The sequence below is a fragment of the Paramormyrops kingsleyae genome, chromosome 10, assembly GCF_048594095.1.
Source record: "Paramormyrops kingsleyae isolate MSU_618 chromosome 10, PKINGS_0.4, whole genome shotgun sequence".
NCBI classification, from domain to species: Eukaryota; Metazoa; Chordata; class Actinopteri; order Osteoglossiformes; family Mormyridae; genus Paramormyrops; species Paramormyrops kingsleyae.
This window is the reverse complement of record NC_132806.1, coordinates 7,369,437-7,390,034: the sequence shown is the minus strand read 5'-3', so window position 1 is coordinate 7,390,034 and position 20,598 is coordinate 7,369,437. Positions and strand designations below refer to the sequence as shown.

The 20,598-nt window shown below is 45.3% G+C and overlaps 1 protein-coding gene across 1 annotated transcript; it reads left to right on the top strand.

Annotated features, from left to right (window-relative positions):
• The first annotated feature begins 5,449 nt into the window (after positions 1–5,449).
• Positions 5,450–20,488, top strand: LOC111835427 (procollagen C-endopeptidase enhancer 2-like). Its single transcript, XM_023795734.2, has 10 exons — positions 5,450–5,576; positions 5,788–6,012; positions 8,913–9,021; positions 9,146–9,404; positions 9,778–9,902; positions 10,243–10,379; positions 11,661–12,322; positions 16,335–16,415; positions 17,828–17,998; positions 19,994–20,488. Exons 2-10 carry the CDS (start codon positions 5,909–5,911, stop codon positions 20,122–20,124), a joined length of 1,779 nt encoding a protein of 592 aa, XP_023651502.2. The 5' UTR covers positions 5,450–5,576; positions 5,788–5,908; the 3' UTR covers positions 20,125–20,488.
• Positions 20,489–20,598: the final 110 nt, after the last annotated feature.

Sequence of the window (20,598 nt, the reverse complement as noted above, 5' to 3'; positions counted from 1 at the left end):
CATGACCAGAACATGTGACATGTCATGTATTAGCTTCAAAATATGCTGCCGTAAAGTTTGTGGTTTTATTTCTGCCTACACAGTAGGCCAGATCTAGAACTGATTTTGGAAACTCACAGGTTGCATATGATAAAGTGTGTTTAAAATACAGCCTTTTGTAGAGTATCAGAGTTCTAAAACAAGCCAGTTCCTAAACCAATGTTTCATTGACGGTGCGGCCATTAGATGTCCCTGTAGTTTGTCATTCATTGTCCAGTATAATGGAGAGCCTGGAGCTTATCCCAGGAAGTACAGGGCAGGGTGACGCCGTGGATGGGATGCGAGCTGACGGCAGAACACACACATGCGCTCAGAAATCATTGGCAATTTAGGGATACCATTTTGCTGAACTGCATGCTTTTGGACTGCAGGGGAAAACCAGCCCAACACAAAGCGCGGCCTCAAGATTTGAACCCTCAATGACGTCATTATAAAACCACTTAAATGTCCTGTGTTTAATTTAGCTTTGCACTGTATATTCACCTAAATATCTGCCTCTCGATCCTCAAACTGTGTATGTGGTCTTCTCTCGAGTCTAAGCTATATGGGGCAGGACCTCGTTAGATAAAGGGGGCTGTTTATCTGCTGCCCTTATTTAAGCACGAACACTAGTGGAAACGAGCAGTTGTCAAGCTGTCACAGTTGGCCAAGAATGAGCCTGCTGTTTCTCAGTAGTGACGGCTGTTCGTGGAGATAATGTCACCGTTCAGTGGCCTCATGGCTCGCAGTAGACGCAGCTCTAGAAACCACCACACCTCGCTAAATGTCACAGACACACATAGCCTGTAGCTTGCGTGGCTCAGGCTGCTCTCTTGACCTCATTGCAATAGTCACATGTGGCACAGCAGTGAGAAATCCAGACTCTACTGGTTTTAACTGGAAACTCCACTACAAATGCTTCTGCTGCCTGTTACACTTAGCTAGAATTGTCTCACTTTCTATTTTATTCAGACTACTAACTTTACAGCATTCATGAAATCAGTCTGACATCTGTAGCTTCTGCATCTCAGACTAAAACATAAAGCGCAGTAGAAGGGGACACGGTCTTGGCTATCGTAACTTTAGTTGTGTAAGAGTGAGTCGATGTTATAACTCAAACTGTCAATATCCTTTCCATGTTGTACTTAACCAAATCAGTGTTACAGAGCTGGAACCTATGCAGGCAGCACAGGGTACAAGGCCTACACCCTAGATGGTACTGCAGTCCATCACGGGGCATACAGAACCAGTCAAAAGTCTGGACATGAAAGCCAACAACAAAGGACAATGACAATGTCGCATCGCATGACCTGGTCACCTGACCTAAAATCAGTAGAAATGGTTTTGGAGGAGTGTGACCAGATAGTGAATGAAAACCACCAATGAGTGCTAAACCTGTGTGGGACCTCCTTCAGGACAGCTGGCAGAGCATCCTAGGAGGCCACCTCATGGAACTGGGGTAAAGGAGACAGTGGGGTCAGTCAGTCCCTGGAGCAATTGGGGTTAAAGGATCAAAGCCCTGATGGTGGGATCACTCTGCCGACCACGGGATTGAACTGGCAACCTTCTGAGTCTGAATCTACAGAGCTGCCCCCCCAACAAATTATCTTTTTTGTTTAATATATATATTTTTTGTTGTTTGTTTAATACTTTGGACAGTGCATAATCCCATAAGTGTTATTTTATAGTTTCAATGTCTTTATAATAATTCATAATGTGGACAGTAGTACAAATAAACCATTCTATGGGTGGTTGTATCCAAACTTTTGACTGGTACTGTATACACCAAACGCTATGGGCAAGGGGACCCAATGTGACCCAGGGAGAACATGCAAACCCCCCACACACTGAGATGGGATTTTAACCCACAGACTGGGAAGCGTGACAAAACCTGTGTAAATGAAATTGAATTGGAGTAAACTCTTCAAAATGATTAGAACAGAATGATGCTTTATTGATCCCTCTAGAGAAGCTGATACCAGGCTGACAAGCTTCTGATAACAGGCCCAGTGCCTTAACCTGCAGAGCCACAAATTGGCCCCAAGCTAATCCTAAAGCACTTGTTTATGGAGGGAACTGAAATGTTTTTCAAGGTCAGCAGTGAACAAGAGATATGAGAGGCCTTGAGAATGATGGATACAGAATTACTGGTTGGATATTCAGGGGACAGAAGCAGGCGATGAAAGCAAACTTTGGGTGAGTTAAAATATTTAAAACAAAGCAGGAAGTTAAACAGCTCTGTTGCCAGCTAAACAAAGTCGCTGGCACCATTTATGGAAATATTCGTCTCCACTTGTCCAGTCCATAACTGGGGCCAAAGTGAGGAGGGACCTGGGAGGAGGCTAGAGTGGCGTAGATTTGAGAAAAATCCCCTAAGAAAGAATGTAATTAAGTGACATCTACACTATATAAAGTACAATGACACAAAAGTTCTTGTGGGAAAACAGGCTCAAGGTGGAAATGTTGGAGCGTGAGCTTGTGCAGTTTAACTTGCCGTCACCGCGTGGCGAATATTACGGTGTGTAGCTCTATAGCCTCACACCTCTAGCGCTGGGGATTTGACTCCTGCTCTCTAAGACTCTGCGGTTTGCATGTTCTCCCCTCATATTTTCTCTGGGCTCTCTGCTTTCCTCCTACTTCCCAAAAATATATAGTTAGGTAAACGAGGCTGTCCTGCAACGGGCTGGCATCCCATCCATGGTACCCCTGCCTTGTGCGCTATACAGGGTCAAGGATCCCCCCTTGACCCTGTACAGGGATGAACAATTGGAAGATGGATGATATGTTATAAAAACTATATCAATACTACATGTAGTCTTCTGATTTCACAAATACCCATAATGTTACTCATCAGTAACTAAATAAAAGTCAACATAAGAAATAAATTTTAAACATTTTCCAGCAAAATTAAAAGTTCATTACCGCCAGTCCAACCAGCAAAACCTGTTCTATGTTTATGAAGTCATCATTTAACGACTAACCCACAGGCCTGGCAGAAGAACCATAGGGAGGCTTGTTGACCATCCATCCCATCAAACTCAGCCACAATTACACGTTACAATGCCAGCTGAAATGGCCGGTTTGCATTAACAGCACTCCCTGAGGAGGTTAACTGAAATGTGTGCTAAAAATGATTTCTGCTCATTTCAGACATGCACTATTTCCTTCTTGCGGCTACTACAGTGCTGCCATTAGGCTATGATCTGCATTCAGAGCAAAAAGCAGATTGCAGATTCTTTTTACATTAGTATTCTGCCACACCATACTAGAAGGGATTGCCTCAGGAAACGGGTTAACATCCAGCAGCTTTTTGCTACTGTCATCATTGTTCATCTCTTACAGGTAGCTACCACAAAATGGGAAGATGGCAAATGTCAGTCAATTAGCACAGGCTAATTAGTAGTGAGTTCAGCCGAGTGAAAACTATGGTGCTCAGCAGGTCATACTGAACGAGGATCCCAGAAACGGGCCAGTTTCTGATGGAGCTCTACGGAAACAAGCAGAACTCCAGGAGGAAAGCGTAAGCGAGCGGCCATGCTCCCACGCAAAGGAAGATAGCTGTGTTCAAGGCCGAGCACCAGCTGAACAGGGAGGGAGAGAGGGAGAGAGGGAAAACAAGTAGAGAAGAAGGGAACCACTTCAGTGAATAGTCATGGAGACAGACGGGCATGTTGCAATGTGAAAGACGATCGAGCCACTTTAACGACGGGCCCAATTCTGTGCCAGACCCAAAGTACTGAGTATAAAGTATGTGTACTTTCGGGTTGTATTCAAGGAGCATAAAATACCAGTTATATATAAACTTAGTTGAGGGCAAAACTAGATTTCAAAGCAATTTGGTTCTCCGAGTCATGCTTGTGTAGTCCAACACAGCAAGGTTTCACTGAAATATACCAGTCCATACACACATGTAACTGGGAATTTACTTCATAGTACATAGTCTATCCCTCTTCCAAAATTTTATACAGCACAGGGACGTGGGGCCAGAACAAGGAAGCTTCTTTTTATTCCAACATTTTAGACGCCTAAGTGTTCAGTTTAGGAAAGGCACCTATATTGGTACTTATAGTGTTTGTTTAATTTCCCATGTCTGTACCACTTGTCAGTCAAACAAACAAACAGTTCTTCGTAATGCGAGTAAACAGACAATATAACTTTTCTTCTAAGTATTTACTTTAAAACACAAAATTATAATACCAGGTACACAGTCAAAAAACTGTTGCTTTGAAATATATCGAGCACCAACTCGCCAAAAAAAATATGTCCAATCAGAATAATTACTAAACAATCACTTCACATTCACGTGTTTCGAAAGTCCACAATACTTCAAGACTTCAAGACTTTTTATTGTCATTGTACAGTTGCCTGGACAACGAAATTAGCTAGCAAGACCACAAAGATGCAAGAAAGTGTCAGTACAAGATATAAGAATAATAAACACAGTATATACAATGTATAGGTACAAGAGACATTGGGGGGTATATGCAAGGGTGTCATAAATATAATAAATAAGGGGGAAGGGCTTTTGTCATAGATAAGTGACACTATTGGGTAGGTTGGTAATTGCACATTTGCCAAGATATTGCACAGAGCCATAGTCAGTAGCAGCAGTGAATATGGAGTATGGACGAAAACTGCACAAACACGTGCACACGCACACACCCACACCCATACACACATACACCATAAGCTTAAAACGTCTTTCATCTTATACATTACCAGATACTAAATTATGCATTTTACGTTAACATAAATTCTGAAATTATCATCAGCAAATTTGTCTTTAACCTTTTGGTTCATACAACACCAACTTTGACACTTACATCACTCACATATTGCATAGTAACTTAAGCAAGTTTAAGACCACATTGCATTTAGCTTGTAGGTTTTTTCAAGATCAGCAAACACTGTGTTTTAATTGCTAGAAAAAGGCAGAAACACTTGAAGGATACAATTGTAAATTTTTATTTATATATATGTACAATTTTATATATATAGCCTCTACAAGAATAATCCAAACAGTTCATTAACATTCTGCATCTTGCTTGTTACATTTGGCAAATATGCATATACATTGTACACATAATAGCTCTCAGGCAGGTCTTGAGTCTGAACGTTTCAGGATGATCCCAGACGGTCGCGCTGGGAACCTCTACATGGCTCCCACGTTTGTTTTGTCAGGGTCGTAATGTCCATTTGTACCCACCGGGCATATTTTCTGTTCCCACACACTTGCAGGATGTCCAGGAAGCCAGCAAAGACAACAAACACGAAAAATATAGATGAGTAGCTGAGCAGGACAAGGTGTCCTGCCCTGCTCGTCCGATCCTCCCGTGTGCCGCGCCCCCTCATCTACCCCATGTGGATTCCCCATGTTCACCAGCTGTTTCCTGCTGCTGTCATTAGTTCAATGTATTTAGTCTGTGTTTCAGTTTGTTTCCCCAGTCCGGTCATTAACGTTACGTGTGTTCTACATAGTGTGTTACCCCGCGAATTAAGTCCTTTGTCCGTATCCACGGCTTCCTTCGCCTGCTTCTCTGTGCCCATCGTGACACAAGGTATGTACATCTCTGTGTTCACATGTGGTAATTGAGCAAAAGAAATGGTGAAACACACTCACAAACATGCATACACACCGAATGACATCACTTATTTTGTTTCATCACTTTCCCTCTATTTCAAGTTAGAAACAGTGTTTGGGAAAGACTTAACGCTATCCCTGCCTTCTCCTGTCTCCCTCTCCCTCCAAATTCCCCTCCCTTTCCTCAGGTCTCTCAGTCACTCGCCCTGCCTGCCGTGTCTGACCTTCCCTCCCTCTCCCTGTCTCCACGCCTCCCCGCTCCCTGCCTGCCTCCCTCTCTGTCCCCCGTGGTCGGCTGAGCTCGGCAGCATGTGTTGTGGGGCAGGCGTATGTGTCTTCTGCATCCTGCTCTGCCTGTCCGTCGGCTGGGCACAGGGTCAGGGCCACGGCACAGACACCAGCAACTTCACCAGGTAAGTCGGCATGTGTCTAAGAGGCCAGCTGTGAGTGTCTCCAATGTACCTTCATATCTGTGTGTGTGTCTGGGTGTGAGGGAGGGTATGTCTCTGTCAATCTCATTTATATTTTGTCTTTGTGTTATACATGTGAAGCTGCAGGCTTAGTTTTGTGTGCTTGTGTGCCGATCAGCCTGTCCCAGGCACGGTGAGGACAGACACAGCACCCATATATAATACCAGGCTATTACGTCTGCTGTGGCAGAGTCCTGACTGCCCCGTGGCGGTTGCTGACAATTTCTGCTCCGTAGGCGGATATAGCTCAAGATCCTGGGTTCACTGGCCAGTTTTTTCTGGCAGAAATAAAGTAGGTCTGGCTAATTTTCCTGAGATTACCACAAACTCTAAGAAGTGGCGACTGATGTTTTAGCAAAATGCATCCCGTTGAATGTTTGTGGGTATGATCAGGTTCCCGGCTGCCTTACCATCACGTAGCGTCATGTACAGCCTGACATGCAGATGAATGAAGTAATGGATGGACTAACAGACACAGCAAATCACATGAAAGATGACAATTTCAATAAATGGATGAAATTGTGTGGGGGGGTGGCGTGGGTCAAAATGCAGACAAAATATTTAAGGGGGAGGAGGGGAATCGCTGAGTGAAATCCGGATGCTCTGCACGGCCAGAGAAGAAGGTGACGGAGAAGGAGATTAAAAAGGACAGAGAGTGGATGGAGGCTTCAATGGAGAAACTGACTGTCGGCAGGAGATTGGAGAAAGTTTGGGGAGGTGGAGGGCGGGGTGGGGGGTGGGGTGCTGCAGGAAGTGGGAGGCATGAACCCCACCTTGTTTGCCTGCTGTGGGTCACAGGCCTTGTATGTGCGTGTGCGTGTGTGCGTGTGTGTGTGTGTGGTGTGTGTGAGCGGGTTTATTTGTCCTTATGGGGACACAATGTCCCCATAACGTGATAAATATCAGTTTTTTCTCCCTTATGGGGACCGGTTTCCTGGTCCCCATAAGGGAAAACTCTATTTTATAAAAATCGGTGACTGCTATGAAAAAACTAAAAATGCAAAAACTCTTGTATTTTGTTAGGTTACTTATGGTTATGGTTAGGGCAGGGTAGGGGTTAAGGTTGTCATAGTTAGCGTTAGCATTTTTCCCATTGAAATGAATAAGGATATGTTTACCCTACATGTGTGTGTGTGTGTGTGTGTGTGTGTGTGTTTTAACCATTCAATCAGCAATTAGAGTACACACTGTATTTGTGAAATGCTGCACGCGAAAGGTAATAGAAGCCATAACATTTGTGTATGTTCTGCTTTCTGGCATTCTCTCACATTATATTTAAAATTTACATTTTTCCAGATAAACACATTTCTGTCTAAAACAGCTTTTAAAAAGCTCATTCAGGAGGCAAGGAAGGATCTTACAGTAAAAACTTTGAAGGGAATGTGCTGGAACTCAGATCAATGTCTGCAGTGTAAGTGTGTATATATGTGTTTGCATTAGTGTTATTATACAGTGACGTGTGTGTATGTTTACTGTAGCTGTTAATACAGCCTCTGTGAGTTTTCTGGGTTTGTGTGTGGCGAGGAGGGGGTGCATGTGGGCCACATTGGTGTGTGCTGTGTTAGTGCACTCCAACGGACCAACTTCTATAAAAACACTGGTTTTGAAGGCAAGTTCATCACACCCTTCTGCTGCTGAAGTCAGAAAAGATCTGGGCTTCGATACAATACTTACAACCTTTTCGTATGACACTATAAAACGATTGAGACAATATCACAGACAAAAATATGCCATTTTTTTTAACAATCATCTTTTCAATAAAATATTTTTTATGCAAAAACTGTGGTGTGTGACTCTCCTGGCTCTTGCGTCACAAAGTTGGGTTTTTTGGTTAGCAAGATGACTTGTCAGATTTAAGGTAGTCTAGGTTAAATGGAAATGACTGAAGATAAAGTGCATTTAAACTGGGTTATCTTAAATCTGAAACATTCTCTAACCAATCAACAAATCTCGCTGATACTGGCCCCAAGTTTGGAAGGCTGCTGGTATAAATCCCAGGGTCAGCAGAAATTAAAAAATCTAATCTTAAAAATTAAAAACTCTAATCTTAAAAATGTTTTGCATGGACTTTAGGGTAAACAGTAAATAACTGGAAGGTGCTGTCACCTTGTACTGTGTGGTCAGGGGTTTGAATCCCCCTCTCCTGTGTTTGTTTGTATGTTTTTTGTGAGTTATGATGCTGGGGTTTGGATGAAAGTGACACCATGGGCATAGGTAGGTCTGATAACTCGGGTGATAGCCCCAAGTATTTTAGCCCCGATAAAAACATAAGAAATTTACAAACGAGAGGAGGCCATTCGGCCCATCAAGCTCGTTTGGGGAGAATTTAACTAATAGCTCAGAGTTGTTAAAATCTTATCTAGCTCTGATTTAAAGGAACCCGGGGTTTTATCTTGGAATACATGAACAGGAAAACTATTCCATACTTTAACTACACACTGTGTAAAGAAGTGTTTTCTCAAATTCAGTTTAAAATGTTTTTCCGCTAATTTCCACCTATGGCCACGAGTTCTAGTACCGACTTTGCCTCAAAAAAAAAAAAACGTAAACTTGACTGATTTTTTCAATAGCTTGAAACTCCCCTGAGTGACACTCAGCCATTTCCTTAAGCTCCAGACAAGAGTAAACACACTCACAACAAGTATTATATATATTTGAGTGGACTATTTTTCCTGTACCAAAATGATTAGCGAAGAACTTCTTGATCTCACTAATAACTGTTTGTTTTGAAACTTCCTGCATATGAAGAGATTTTTTTTATGCAGCATTGGTGTAATTGTGGTTAAAACTAAAATTTCCGTATAAAAAAGTTTTATTTTCTCCATTTCTGTCCCTCTCTTCAGGCCAGTGTTTCTCTGTGGTGGTCATCTTGTTACAGATTCTGGTTATTTTGCTAGCGAAGGCTTCCCCAACTACTACAAACCCAACCGGAAATGTACCTGGTATATTACGGTGAGTCTCCTGCGCCTTGGCCCACGTTCCCCTTCCTATACATCACGCATACATCACCCTGCTGTAGCTCAGTGTCTGGTTGCATCAGACCCAATCAGCTACTGTATAACTGTCACCACACCAGGTCCCAGAAGGCCATGTGGTCATGCTGTCCTTCCGCATCTTCGACCTGGAGGCTGACCCACGCTGCCGCTATGACTTTGTAGACGTCTACAATGGGCACTCCCGCACGGCACAGATGCTGGGCCGGTTCTGCGGAACCTTCCGTCCTGGCAGCCTTATTTCCACCAGCAACACCATGATGGTGGAGATGCAGTCAGATTCCGAGACGGGGGGGCGTGGCTTCATAGCCTACTTTCGTGGGGGCAAACCACATGTGGATGGTGAGGGAACGCTGTAAATCTTCTGTCCCATGATCGTCTGTGAGCACTTTCTTCTCTCCCAGACTTGTACCTTTAAGATGTGGTATTTCCTGGTATAAGGTTCTTTATGTTTATTTCTGCTTTGTTTCCTTCTTGCATCTCACAGGGGTAGTTAAATGAAGGTAAGCAGGATATCCTGCATAAGCAGGATAATGTTATTTTGAAAGGATATATTCTGAAATATCTGCTCACGCAGACGTAAAATGTCATTCATTAATGCAAGAACTGGAATGTCACGTAGTAACACAAGAAGAGAACCTTCAGGGTTAGAGATGAGAATATAAATGGTGCCCAAAAGGGATTTCAGGGCTTGCTCTTTTACTCCGAATCCAAGAGCACCAGTTCTGCGGAGGTCGGCTGACGAAGCCACAGGGGACAGTCAAGACGCCCAACTGGCCGGAGGTGGATTACCCAGCAGGCATCAGTTGCTCCTGGCACATCTCCGTGGAACCCAACATGGTAGGACTCTAAGACCCCCCCCTTCCTCACCCCACTTCACCACTTCCGCTCTGACAGGGGGGTTCTGTGTGTTTGGGCCAAGCCCAGGTGCCCAGCTTGTTCTGGGGAATGAATGGTGTCATTGAAAGTACAGCAAGTCAGCACATAATCAATGGCCCCCTAATCTAAGCAAAGCCGCTTCTGGATGTGGCTGTTCATTCGCCAGCCTGTCAGCTCGATATGGACATTCTGTCTGCTGAGGATATTAAATTATTGATTCTATTAGGGAATCATTCAACATTATGCTCTTTGTCAGGCGGGTCACATGACGTGCAGTGTGCGTGTATTTCCTATCACACAGCTGATTGAAGTAAAGTTTGACAAGTTCGACCTAGAGGCCGACAGCTACTGTCGCTATGACTACGTGGCATTCTTCAACGGCGGCGAAACGGACGACTCCCGTCGGATTGGCAAGTTCTGCGGCACCGAGGTGCCCAAGTGAGTCTCAGTCATTTACTGAACTGAATAATGCAGATGTCCATCTGGAACAGGTATTGAATATCTTTCTTTCTTAAAGATTCACTCCTTAGCAGCTCCCACAATTATTGTGAAGCTTTACTGCCTGGAAAATAAGTAAGGTAGTGATACTTAAATCCCCTAATGTTGATTTTGGACAGGTAACCCCTGCACCACAGATATGATAAAGCTTATGCAATAAAAAGAAAACATTGATTTTCTTGTAAATTTTGCATGGGAAACTGTACCTGTAGCTATAGTATGCGATAAGGTTTCAAACTTTGACACAAAACCCTATGTTTCCTATGTCCCCATAAAATGTTTGACTTTTAGAAGTACAGATGCTCCTCTATGTACGAATGAGATACGTTCCGAATGGTCGCTCGTAACTTGAAATATTCGTAAGTCGTTATTCAACATCATATTAAGGGTATACACAAAGAACTAGGATGCTGGCAGTACGCACGCTACGCTGCTGCGCGGCGGGAGTAGCGGCCAGAAGTCGTACTAGGCGGAATTGGCGCGCAGAAAAAAAAATTGATGTTGCGGACAGGAAACGGGAGCCCAAGGAACACCATTTGGATGTTCAGTCCTCTTTGTTCGTATATCTGAAAGTTTGTTAGTTGAAAGTTCGTAAGTAGAGGAGCGTCTGTATGTTGCAAAATTGCCCGTTGTGTGACTTTGTGTCTGTCTGGCTGTGTTTGTGTGTGTGCGTGTGTGTGCATGAGCGGGTATACCTCACCTTATGGTGACACAATTTCCCCACAACATTATAAATAAAAATCTGTGACTGCAATGAAAAAACTAAAAATGCAAAAACCTTTGTGTTTTGCTTGGTTACTTATGGTTATGTTTAGGGCTGGATAGGGGTTAAGGTTGTTATAGTTAGCATTAGCATTTTTCCCATAGAAATGAATGAGCGATCCCCGTAAAGATATGTTTACCCAACATGTGCGTACGTGTGTGTGTGTGTGTGTGTGTGTGTGTGTGTGTGTGTGTGTGTGTCTGTGTCTGTGTACCCTGGGATGGTCTGGCATCCCATCCCATGTGTTTTTCTGCCTTCTGCCCTAAGCTGTCTGTCCCCCCCACCAACCCTACACTGGCTGCTGGAAGATAGATGGATGGATAAACAATACTTATGCTTCGCTTATTTTAATATATATTTTTAATTATTAAAGTATAGCTATTTCTGGGTTCTCAGCAGCTAAGTTCAGCTGTTTACCTTCTGCGCCATTATGTCTGTTTTCTTTTGTCCCCTTCCAGGACTATAGTGACCAGTGGGAATAACCTCCTGGTCCAGTTTGTGTCTGATCTTAGTGTGACCTCTGATGGCTTCATGGCCAGTTACTCCAGCATACCCCGTGGGTCCAGAACGCCTACTGTAGGAAACTATATCATCCCAGGACCCAGAGTACCATCAGTACCTCCTCGTGCTAAGCCCAGCAAGCCCATCGTTCCATCCCCAGAACTCAAACCCAAATGGAGCCCTAAACCAGCCATTAAACCCACTGCCGCACCAGGTCATGCCAAGGTGGTACCAAAACCAAGACCAACACCTAAACCTGGACTCAAACCCCAGATCAAGCCAGGCACCAAACCCACTCCTAAAACTCAAACTAAGCCCATCCACAGACCTGGAACCAAGCCTACTCTAAAACCTGGAACCAAACTCATTCCCAAACCTGGAACTAAACTCATTCAGAAGCCTAGCACCAAACCTGCACCCAAGCCTGGGATTAAACCAGTTCCTAAACCAGGAATAAAACCCATTCCCAAGGCTGGAACTAAACCTATTCCCAAGCCTGACACTAAACCCATTCTGAAACCTGCAGCAAAATCCAAGTCCAAGGTAGATACTGAAATGAACAAGCTGCGCCAAAACAGTACCAAAACAGTGGTGAAGAAACCTGGACCAAACCAGAAGCGTGAGTATGTCAGATTGTTCAGAAGTTTTTAGGTATTCTAGAGAAAGTGTACAGTCTCCTATCTGTGTAGCCCATGCAGTTTCATGTTGTTGTGTTGCAACTTGACAGGGCACAAATAATATAATATTATACTATTACTTATGTATTAATTAACCACAAACCCCACCTTGGTTACATACTGATTTCATGGTGATTCATCATCAATGAATCGTGATGCATGTTTTATCTCAAGTATTTACTACATTTGTTACAATATCTGTTAATTCTTCAAATTTTTTTCAACTATTGAAGGAACTATTGAAGGTACAAGTACTGAATAACAACACGTTAAATACTGATCTCATGTTTGTTCATCATTAATAAATCATGATGCATCTTTTATCCCAAGCAAATACTTTATTTGTTGCTATTTATGTTAATCCAGGGGTAGCCAATCTTATCTGCAAAGGGCCGGTGTGATGACCTCTCCTGGAGCCGACACCTTATCGTGGTGGAGGGGTTTGCGTGTTCCAATGATCCCAGGAGCTAAGTTGCCTGGGGCTTTATGCCCCTGGTAGGGTCACCCAAGGCAAACAGGTCCTGGGTGAGGAACCAGACGAAGTGCGGCTCAAAAGACCCCTCATGAAGAAAAACATAATGGATTCACGTTTTCCCTTGCCCGGACGCGGGTCACCGGGGCCCCCCCCTGGAGCCAGGCCTGGGGGTGGGGCTCGATGGCGAGCGCCTGGTGGCCAGGCCTACACCCATGGGGCCTGGTCGGGCACAGCCCGAACAAGGCACATGGGTCCCCCTTCCAATGGGCTCACCACCTGTAGGAGGGGCCATAGGGGTCGGGTGCAATGTGAGTTGGGCAGTGGCCGAAGGCGGGGACCTTGGCGATCCGATCCTCGGCTACAGAAGCTAGCTCTAGGGACATGGAATGTCACCTCTCTGGTGGGGAAGGAGCCTGAGCTGGTGCGCGAGGCTGTGAAGTTCCGACTAGATGTAGTCGGGCTCACCTCGACGCACGGCCTGGGCTCTGGAACCAGTCTCCTCGAAGGGGGCTGGACCCTCTTCCACTCTGGAGTTGCTCACGGGGAGAGGCGCCGAGCTGGGGTGGGCATACTTATTGCCCCCTGGCTGGGCGCCTGTACATTGGGGTTTACCGCGGTGGACGAGAGGGTAGCCTCCCTTCGCCTTCGGGTGGGGGGACGGGTCCTGACTGTTGTTTGCGCTTATGCGCCAAATGGCAGTTCAGAATACCCACCCTTTTTGGAGTCCTTGGAAGGGGTGTTGGAGAGCGCTCCTCCCGGGGACTCTCTCGTTCTGCTGGGGGACTTCAATGCTCACGTGGGCAATGACAGTGAGACCTGGAGGGGCGTGATTGGGAGGAACGGCCCCCCCGATCTGAACCCGAGTGGTGTTTTATTATTGGACTTCTGTGCCCATCACGGATTGTCCATAATGAACACCATGTTCAAGCATAAGGGTGTCCATATGTGCACTTGGCACCAGGACACCCTAGGCCGCAGTTCGATGATCGACTTTGTGGTCGTGTCATCGGACTTGCGGCCGCATGTATTGGACACTCGGGTGATGAGAGGGGCAGAGCTGTCAACCGATCACCACCTGGTGGTGGGTTGGCTCCGCTGGTGGGGGAGGAAGCCGGTCAGACCTGGCAGACCCAAGCGTATAGTGCGGGTCTGCTGGGAACGTCTGGCGGAATCCCCTGTCAGGGGGAGTTTCAACTCCTACCTCCAGCAGAACTTCGCCCATGTCCCGGGGGAGGCGGGGGATATTGAGTCCGAATGGGTCATGTTCCGCGCCTCCATTGTCGAGGCGGCTGACCGGAGCTGTGGCCATAAGGTGGTCGGTGCTTGTCGCGGCGGCAATCCCCGAACCCGCTGGTGGACACCGGCGGTGAGGGATGCCGTCAAGCTGAAGAAGGAGTCCTATCGGGCCTTTTTAGCCTGTGGGACTCCGGAAGCAGCTGATGAGTACCGGCAGGCTAAACACTGTTTATGGTGGGGATGGTGCGCTGCTGACCTCAGCTCGAGACGTTGTGGGTCGGTGGAAGGAATACTTCGAAGACCTCCTCAATCCCACCGACACGCCTTCCAATGAGGAAGCAGAGTCTGGGGACTTGGAGGTGGACTTACCTATCTCTGGGGCAGAGGTTGCTGAGGTGGTTCAAAAGCTCCTTGGTGGCCGGGCCCCGGGGGTGGATGAGATCCGCCCGGAGTTCCTCAAGGCTCTGGATGTTGCGGGGCTGTCTTGGTTGACACGCATCTGCGGCATCGCGTGGACATCGGGGGCGGTGCCTCTGGATTGGCAGACCGGGGTGGTGGTCCCCCTCTTCAAGAAAGGGGACCGGAGGGTGTGTTCCAACTATAGGGGGATCACACTCCTCAGCCTCCCTGGTAAGGTCTATTCGGGGGTGCTGGAGAGGAGGGTCCGTCGGATAGTCGAACCTCGGATTCAGGAGGAGCAGTGTGGTTTTCGTCCTGGCCGTGGAACAGTGGACCAGCTCTATACTCTCCGCAGAATCCTTGAGGGTGCGTGGGATTTTGCCCAACCAGTCTACGTGTGCTTTGTGGACTTGGAGAAGGCATTCGACCGCGTCCCTCGGGGAGTCCTGTGGGGAGTTCTCCGGGAGTATGGGGTGCCGGGCTGCCTTATAAGGGCTGTTCAGTCCCTGTACAACCGTCCGGTTTGGTGACCTCAGGATTGGGTCTCTGCTTTTTGCAGATGATGTGGTTCTGTTGGCTTCATCAGACCGCGACCTTCGGCTCTCACTGGAGCAGTTCGCAGTCGAGTGTGAAACGGCTGGAATGAAAATCAGCACCTCCAAATCCGAGACCATGGTCCTCAGCCGGAAAAGGGTGGAGTGCTCTCTCCGGGTCAGGGAGGAGGTCCTTCCCCAAGTGGAGGAGTTTAAGTATCTCGGGGTCTTGTTCACGAGTGAGGGAAGGATGGAGCGGGAGATCGACAGGCGGATCGGTGCGGCGTCAGCAGTAATGCGTGGCGCTGCATCGGTCTGTCGTGGTGAAGAAGGAGCTGAGCCAAAAGGCAAAGCTCTCGATTTACCAGTCGATCTACGTTCCTACCCTCACCTATGGTCACGAGCTTTGGGTAGTGACCGAAAGAACGAGATCGCGAGTGCAAGCGGCCGAAATGAGCTTTCTCCGCAGGGTGGCTGGGCTCTCCCTTAGAGATAGGGTGAGGAGCTCAGTCATTCGGGAGAGACTCAGAGTAGAGTCGCTGCTCCTCCGCATTGAGAGGAGCCAGATGAGGTGGCTCGGGCATCTGCTTAGGATGCCACGTGGACGCCTCCCTGGTGAGGTGTTCCGGGCATGTCCCACTGGGAGGAGGCCCCGGGGAAGACCCAGGACACGCTGGAGGGACTATGTCTCTCGGCTGGCCTGGGAACGCCTCGGGATTCCCCCAGAGGAGCTGGAGGAAGTGGCTGGGGAGAGGGAAGTCTGGGTTTCCCTGCTGAGGCTACTGCCCCCGTGACCCGACCTCGGATAAGCGGAAGTTAATGGATGGATGGATGGCCGGTGTGTGCGCGGGTTTTCACTGCAACTCCCTAATTAGATTACTAATTAGAAGACTGATTGGCTGAAGAGTCCTCACACCTGGGTTTGAACAGCTGACCTACAGGTTATCCCAAAAACCTGCATACACACCGGCCCTTTGCAGATAAGATTGGCTACCCCTGTGTTAATCAGTTAAACAAGTAATGAATAATACAAGTGAAATACTGATCTCATGTTTGTTCATCATTAATGAATCGTGACGCATCTTTTAACTCGTAGCAACTATATTTGTTCATGATTTGTTCATAATTTGTACTTCAGTAGTAATTGAGTTATTACTAAGTATTTGTGCCCTGTCGTAGTGTTACAGTTTTGTCTGGTTGTTTGTGACATTTTGGTTTTATATCTTGTGTTACTCTGTTTGTATATTACTGTGTGTGTGATGGTAGTTAAGTGTAGATAAGTACGATACTGACTGTGTGTGTGGCTTGCAGCTGTGAAAGCAACCTCACCGTGCCCCCAGCTGTGTAAAACGAACACTACTCTCGAGGCTGGGTTCTGCACTAGTCAATTTGGTGAGTCATATACATTTACACAGATTCACCAACGCCATCAAGTTAAGAATTATGTAGAAGCATGTGAATACAGTTCTCCTTCTTCAAACCTGGAACTTGGTTCTGGATGGCAGCTCCATCTGAACCTCACCACCATAAATCTGGCAGTGAGAATAAGCCTAAGCTGGGCAACGTCCATAATTACACTGATGCACTTGCTGAGGACACCTGAGTTAAGACTGTCGGCACGTATGGACAATAGTCATCTCCCTATTTCTGATACCTGCAAGACAGCTGCAATGCTATTATTCCTTGAGGACTTCAGCATTGCTGTTATACCCCCAGAATATAGACACCTGCATCAACAGTGTTTTCATAGCTATATTTGAGGCAAGGGTACTATCATTAACAAATACTGAAACAAAAATAATAACGAAAGCATTTTGTTAATCAAAATCAAATCTAAACGTGCAAGTGAGACACGAAAACAAAACTAACAAAAATAAAATAAAAATGAGTAGAAATGAAAATTTGACTTATATTTTTGAGTTTAAAAGCCTGCCTATAGGCTTAACAGCTACCAGACATCCCTCCTCTAAATAATTGACAGGGAATGTAGCCTGACGATAAGGATCCCAAACAGACAAAATGATGCATTACCTCCCTTTTCCGTAATGGGGGACAAGAGATTTCATTGACTCATTCAACACTTAGAAGAGATCACAAGGTACCAGCCCACAACACGACTGTGTATAATTCATAACTAATCATTCATTATTAAATCTGACTGGCAGATCGATCTTTCATTTCCCAGAAAATAAAAAATGACATGAGGTCATTTTGCTAATCTGTGGCGATAAGCTTGGCAAATTTCATCGCCAGCAACTGTATGACTTAAAATGCACCTATCTGTAAAGGGTAAACCACAAATTATGTATCTGTAAACCCACACACCCACAAAGATTTGAGCCCTTTTGAAGTATTTTTCAGCTCAATCACTGGCCATGACAAGCAGGTTGTGTAACTTGCCGGCCTTGATACTGCGGACCACTGCTAGACTGAACAGTCTGCTGCTTGCACAGATGGACACTGCAACAGCACAACTGAGAGAAGTGTTAGAAATATATACTTTTATGGTTATGCACTAGGGCATGGATACTCAGCCAACCACCCGCCCACTTCCCAACACTCACACACAATCTACCAAGGGCTTCTAAAACTACAATTAAAAAAAGTCATGTAGCTCAATAAAAATACAATTTAATTAACATGATTAACAACTTCTAAAACTAAACTGAAACAAAACTGAATGGTAAAAAAAATTGTATAAACATATTAAAATTAAAACTAATTTTAAAAAAATGGAACTACAATTACCTTGATTGAAAGTTGCGAAGGTTGAACTGAATCTGTTGCTTCTCCCCTCTGTGTAGTGATCACAGGAAAGGTAGCGGCTGTGGCTGCGAGCGCCAAGGGTGGCCTGTCAGTGACCGTGTCCGACATCCGGGCCTACAAGCCTGGGAGGCTGGTCATCGGCCAGGGGGTCCAAACCGCGTCCGTCAAACTGACCTCCGTCTGCCAGAAGTGCCCCAGTCTGCGCAAAGGTACAGACACATGCCCCCTGTACCCACACACACAGACACCTATTTATGAATGTATTACACTATGTGCATTATTTTCTCCTTGTCTCCTGGGCCAAGTTTCATTTCCATTTTTGCCAAAATACCATTTCCATCTTTGTAGTCACAGTCTTTCTCATTCATGGATGTACTGAATTTTCACATCAACTGAACTTAAACATTAAAAATTATTTTGTTAACTGTAATTTGGGCATTAAACACAATGTACTATAGTTTCATGGTCTTTAGCAAAATCAAGAACTGTAAATGGAAGCTATACTCCTCGGGTGACATTCACAATTACATGGACTCAAAATTTGCTGGAGGATTTTTGATTAGTGAAGTGGCAGGATGGAATGACCTTGGAAATGTTACACCTATGTGCTGAGGTGCTGTAATGTCTGGTAATTAAACAAGACCATTATTATCCTACAAGGGATTGTGTTGAGGAACTGCTGTGTGAAGCAGTGAAGCACTGTGCCAAGATTTCTCATGCTCTACGGGGTACGGATCCAGTGGGCAAAAAAATACGCTATATCCTCCTGAGACCCAAGGAAAAAAGTGTCCTTCAATTGTAAGTTATTTGTCTTTGGAGGAAATAAGACATCTTACAATTTAGATTTTTTCAAATGTATTTTTATTTTTAATTTCACAGCATGCCCTCTTTAGTGTACCACAGGAATAAATACGTTTCCTTACATCAGTGAAAAGATGCAAAAACAAAATGTCCACTGCAATGGACATAAATGAATGGGTGGGGTCTCAGGAGGATATTGCCAAAAGTATTGGGACACCTGCCTTTACACACACATGAACTTTAATGACATCCCATTCTTAATACATAGGCTTTAATATGGAGTTGGCCCATCCTTTGCAGCTATAACAGCTTCAACTCTTCTGGGAAGGCTGTCCACAAGGTTTAGGAGTGTGATTATGGGAATTTTTGACCATTCTTCCAGGAGAGCATTTGTGAGGTCAGGCACTGACGTCGGACGAGAAGGCCTGGCTTGCAGTCTACGCTCTAATTCATCCCAAAGGTGTTCTATCAGGTTGAGGTCAGGGGTCTGTGCAGGCCAGTCAAGTTCTTCCACATTAGACTCACTCATCCAAGTCCTTATGGACCTTGTTTTATGTACTGGTGCACAGTCATGTTGGAACCAGAAGGGGCCACCCCAAAACTGCTCCCACAAAGTTGGAAGCATGAAATTGTCCAAAATGGCTTTTAATACTGCAGTATTAAGATGTAAGACTTGGATGCAGCTGCACAGCTATGGAAACCCATTCCATGAAATTCTCTACGTACCGTAGTCCGCACGAAATTTGGAGGTCTGTAGCTACTGACAGTTGGCCGACTTCTGCACACTGTGCGCCTCAGCATGCGTTGTCCCCACTCTGTGATTTTACGTGATCTACCACTTCATGGCCGAGTTGCTTTTGTTCCCAATCGCTTCCACTTTGTTATTATACCACTAACAGCTGACCGTGGAATATTTAGTACTGAGGAAATTTCACGAATGGACTTATTGCAAAGGTGGCATCCTATCACGGTATCACGCTTGAATTCACTGAGCTCCTGAGAGCAACCCATTCTTTCACAAATGTTTGTAGAAGCAGTCTGCATACATAGGTGCTTGATTGTATACACCTGTGGCTATAGAAGTGATTTTTACACCTGAATTCAATGATTAGGAGCGATGTCTCAATACTTTTGCCAATAGAGTGTATAACAAGTGTGACCTTATAACTGGATGCAAGCCAGAAAATCATGAATCAACAAGATTCTCTTTCACAACCTAAATACCACATATGACCTATAAAAAGACCATGGCTATGGGACAGCAGTATTAATAGCTAAGGAAATCATTCCTCCATGCAACTGTTAATGCCACATCGTAACATCTGAGTGCTGGGTTTCAGAATTAAATTGACAAACTGACAGTTCGATGGGTGAACAGCATATGGACCTTTTCTCTTCCTCAGGGTTAAACTACGTCATGATGGGGCAGGTGGACGAGGAGGGACGTGGTGTTCTGGTCCCCAGCAGTTTTGTTCTCCCTTACAAGGCAGACCACCAGAAGCTCCTGACCAATCTCGTGAGCCGGACGTGCTGACCAGATGGACCAGGTGACCAATCACAGGGCATGAATCCAGTCAACCAGGTGATTGCAGTACTGCAAGCCCGGGCAATTAAGGCTGCAATAACCAAATAGGAAATGAAACTGACATTAAGGAAACAGACAGTTCATGAAGTCCAACATATTCAAGGAGGCATTAGGCCAAAATTAAAAACAAAAAGGAGGCCGAACTGCCTCACAGACAGCATTGTTCAGTGAGCTTTTACAAGGCCTTTGCACAAGTGGCCTTTACGGTTTCATTTTTCGCCATATATCTTCATAGATATCATGCTTTTTATAACTTATAATTGTCTTATGTATTCCTTTGTTGATTCATAAAATATACCTTTCGGCCATGGTGCACGTTGTTTGGTCTCATTCATCAAAGTAATGTGAAGCGATGCAAATGAAGAGGGTTTATTAAGTAGCACTTAACACATGGTGTCACTGTGGCTCACGCCTCAAGCATCT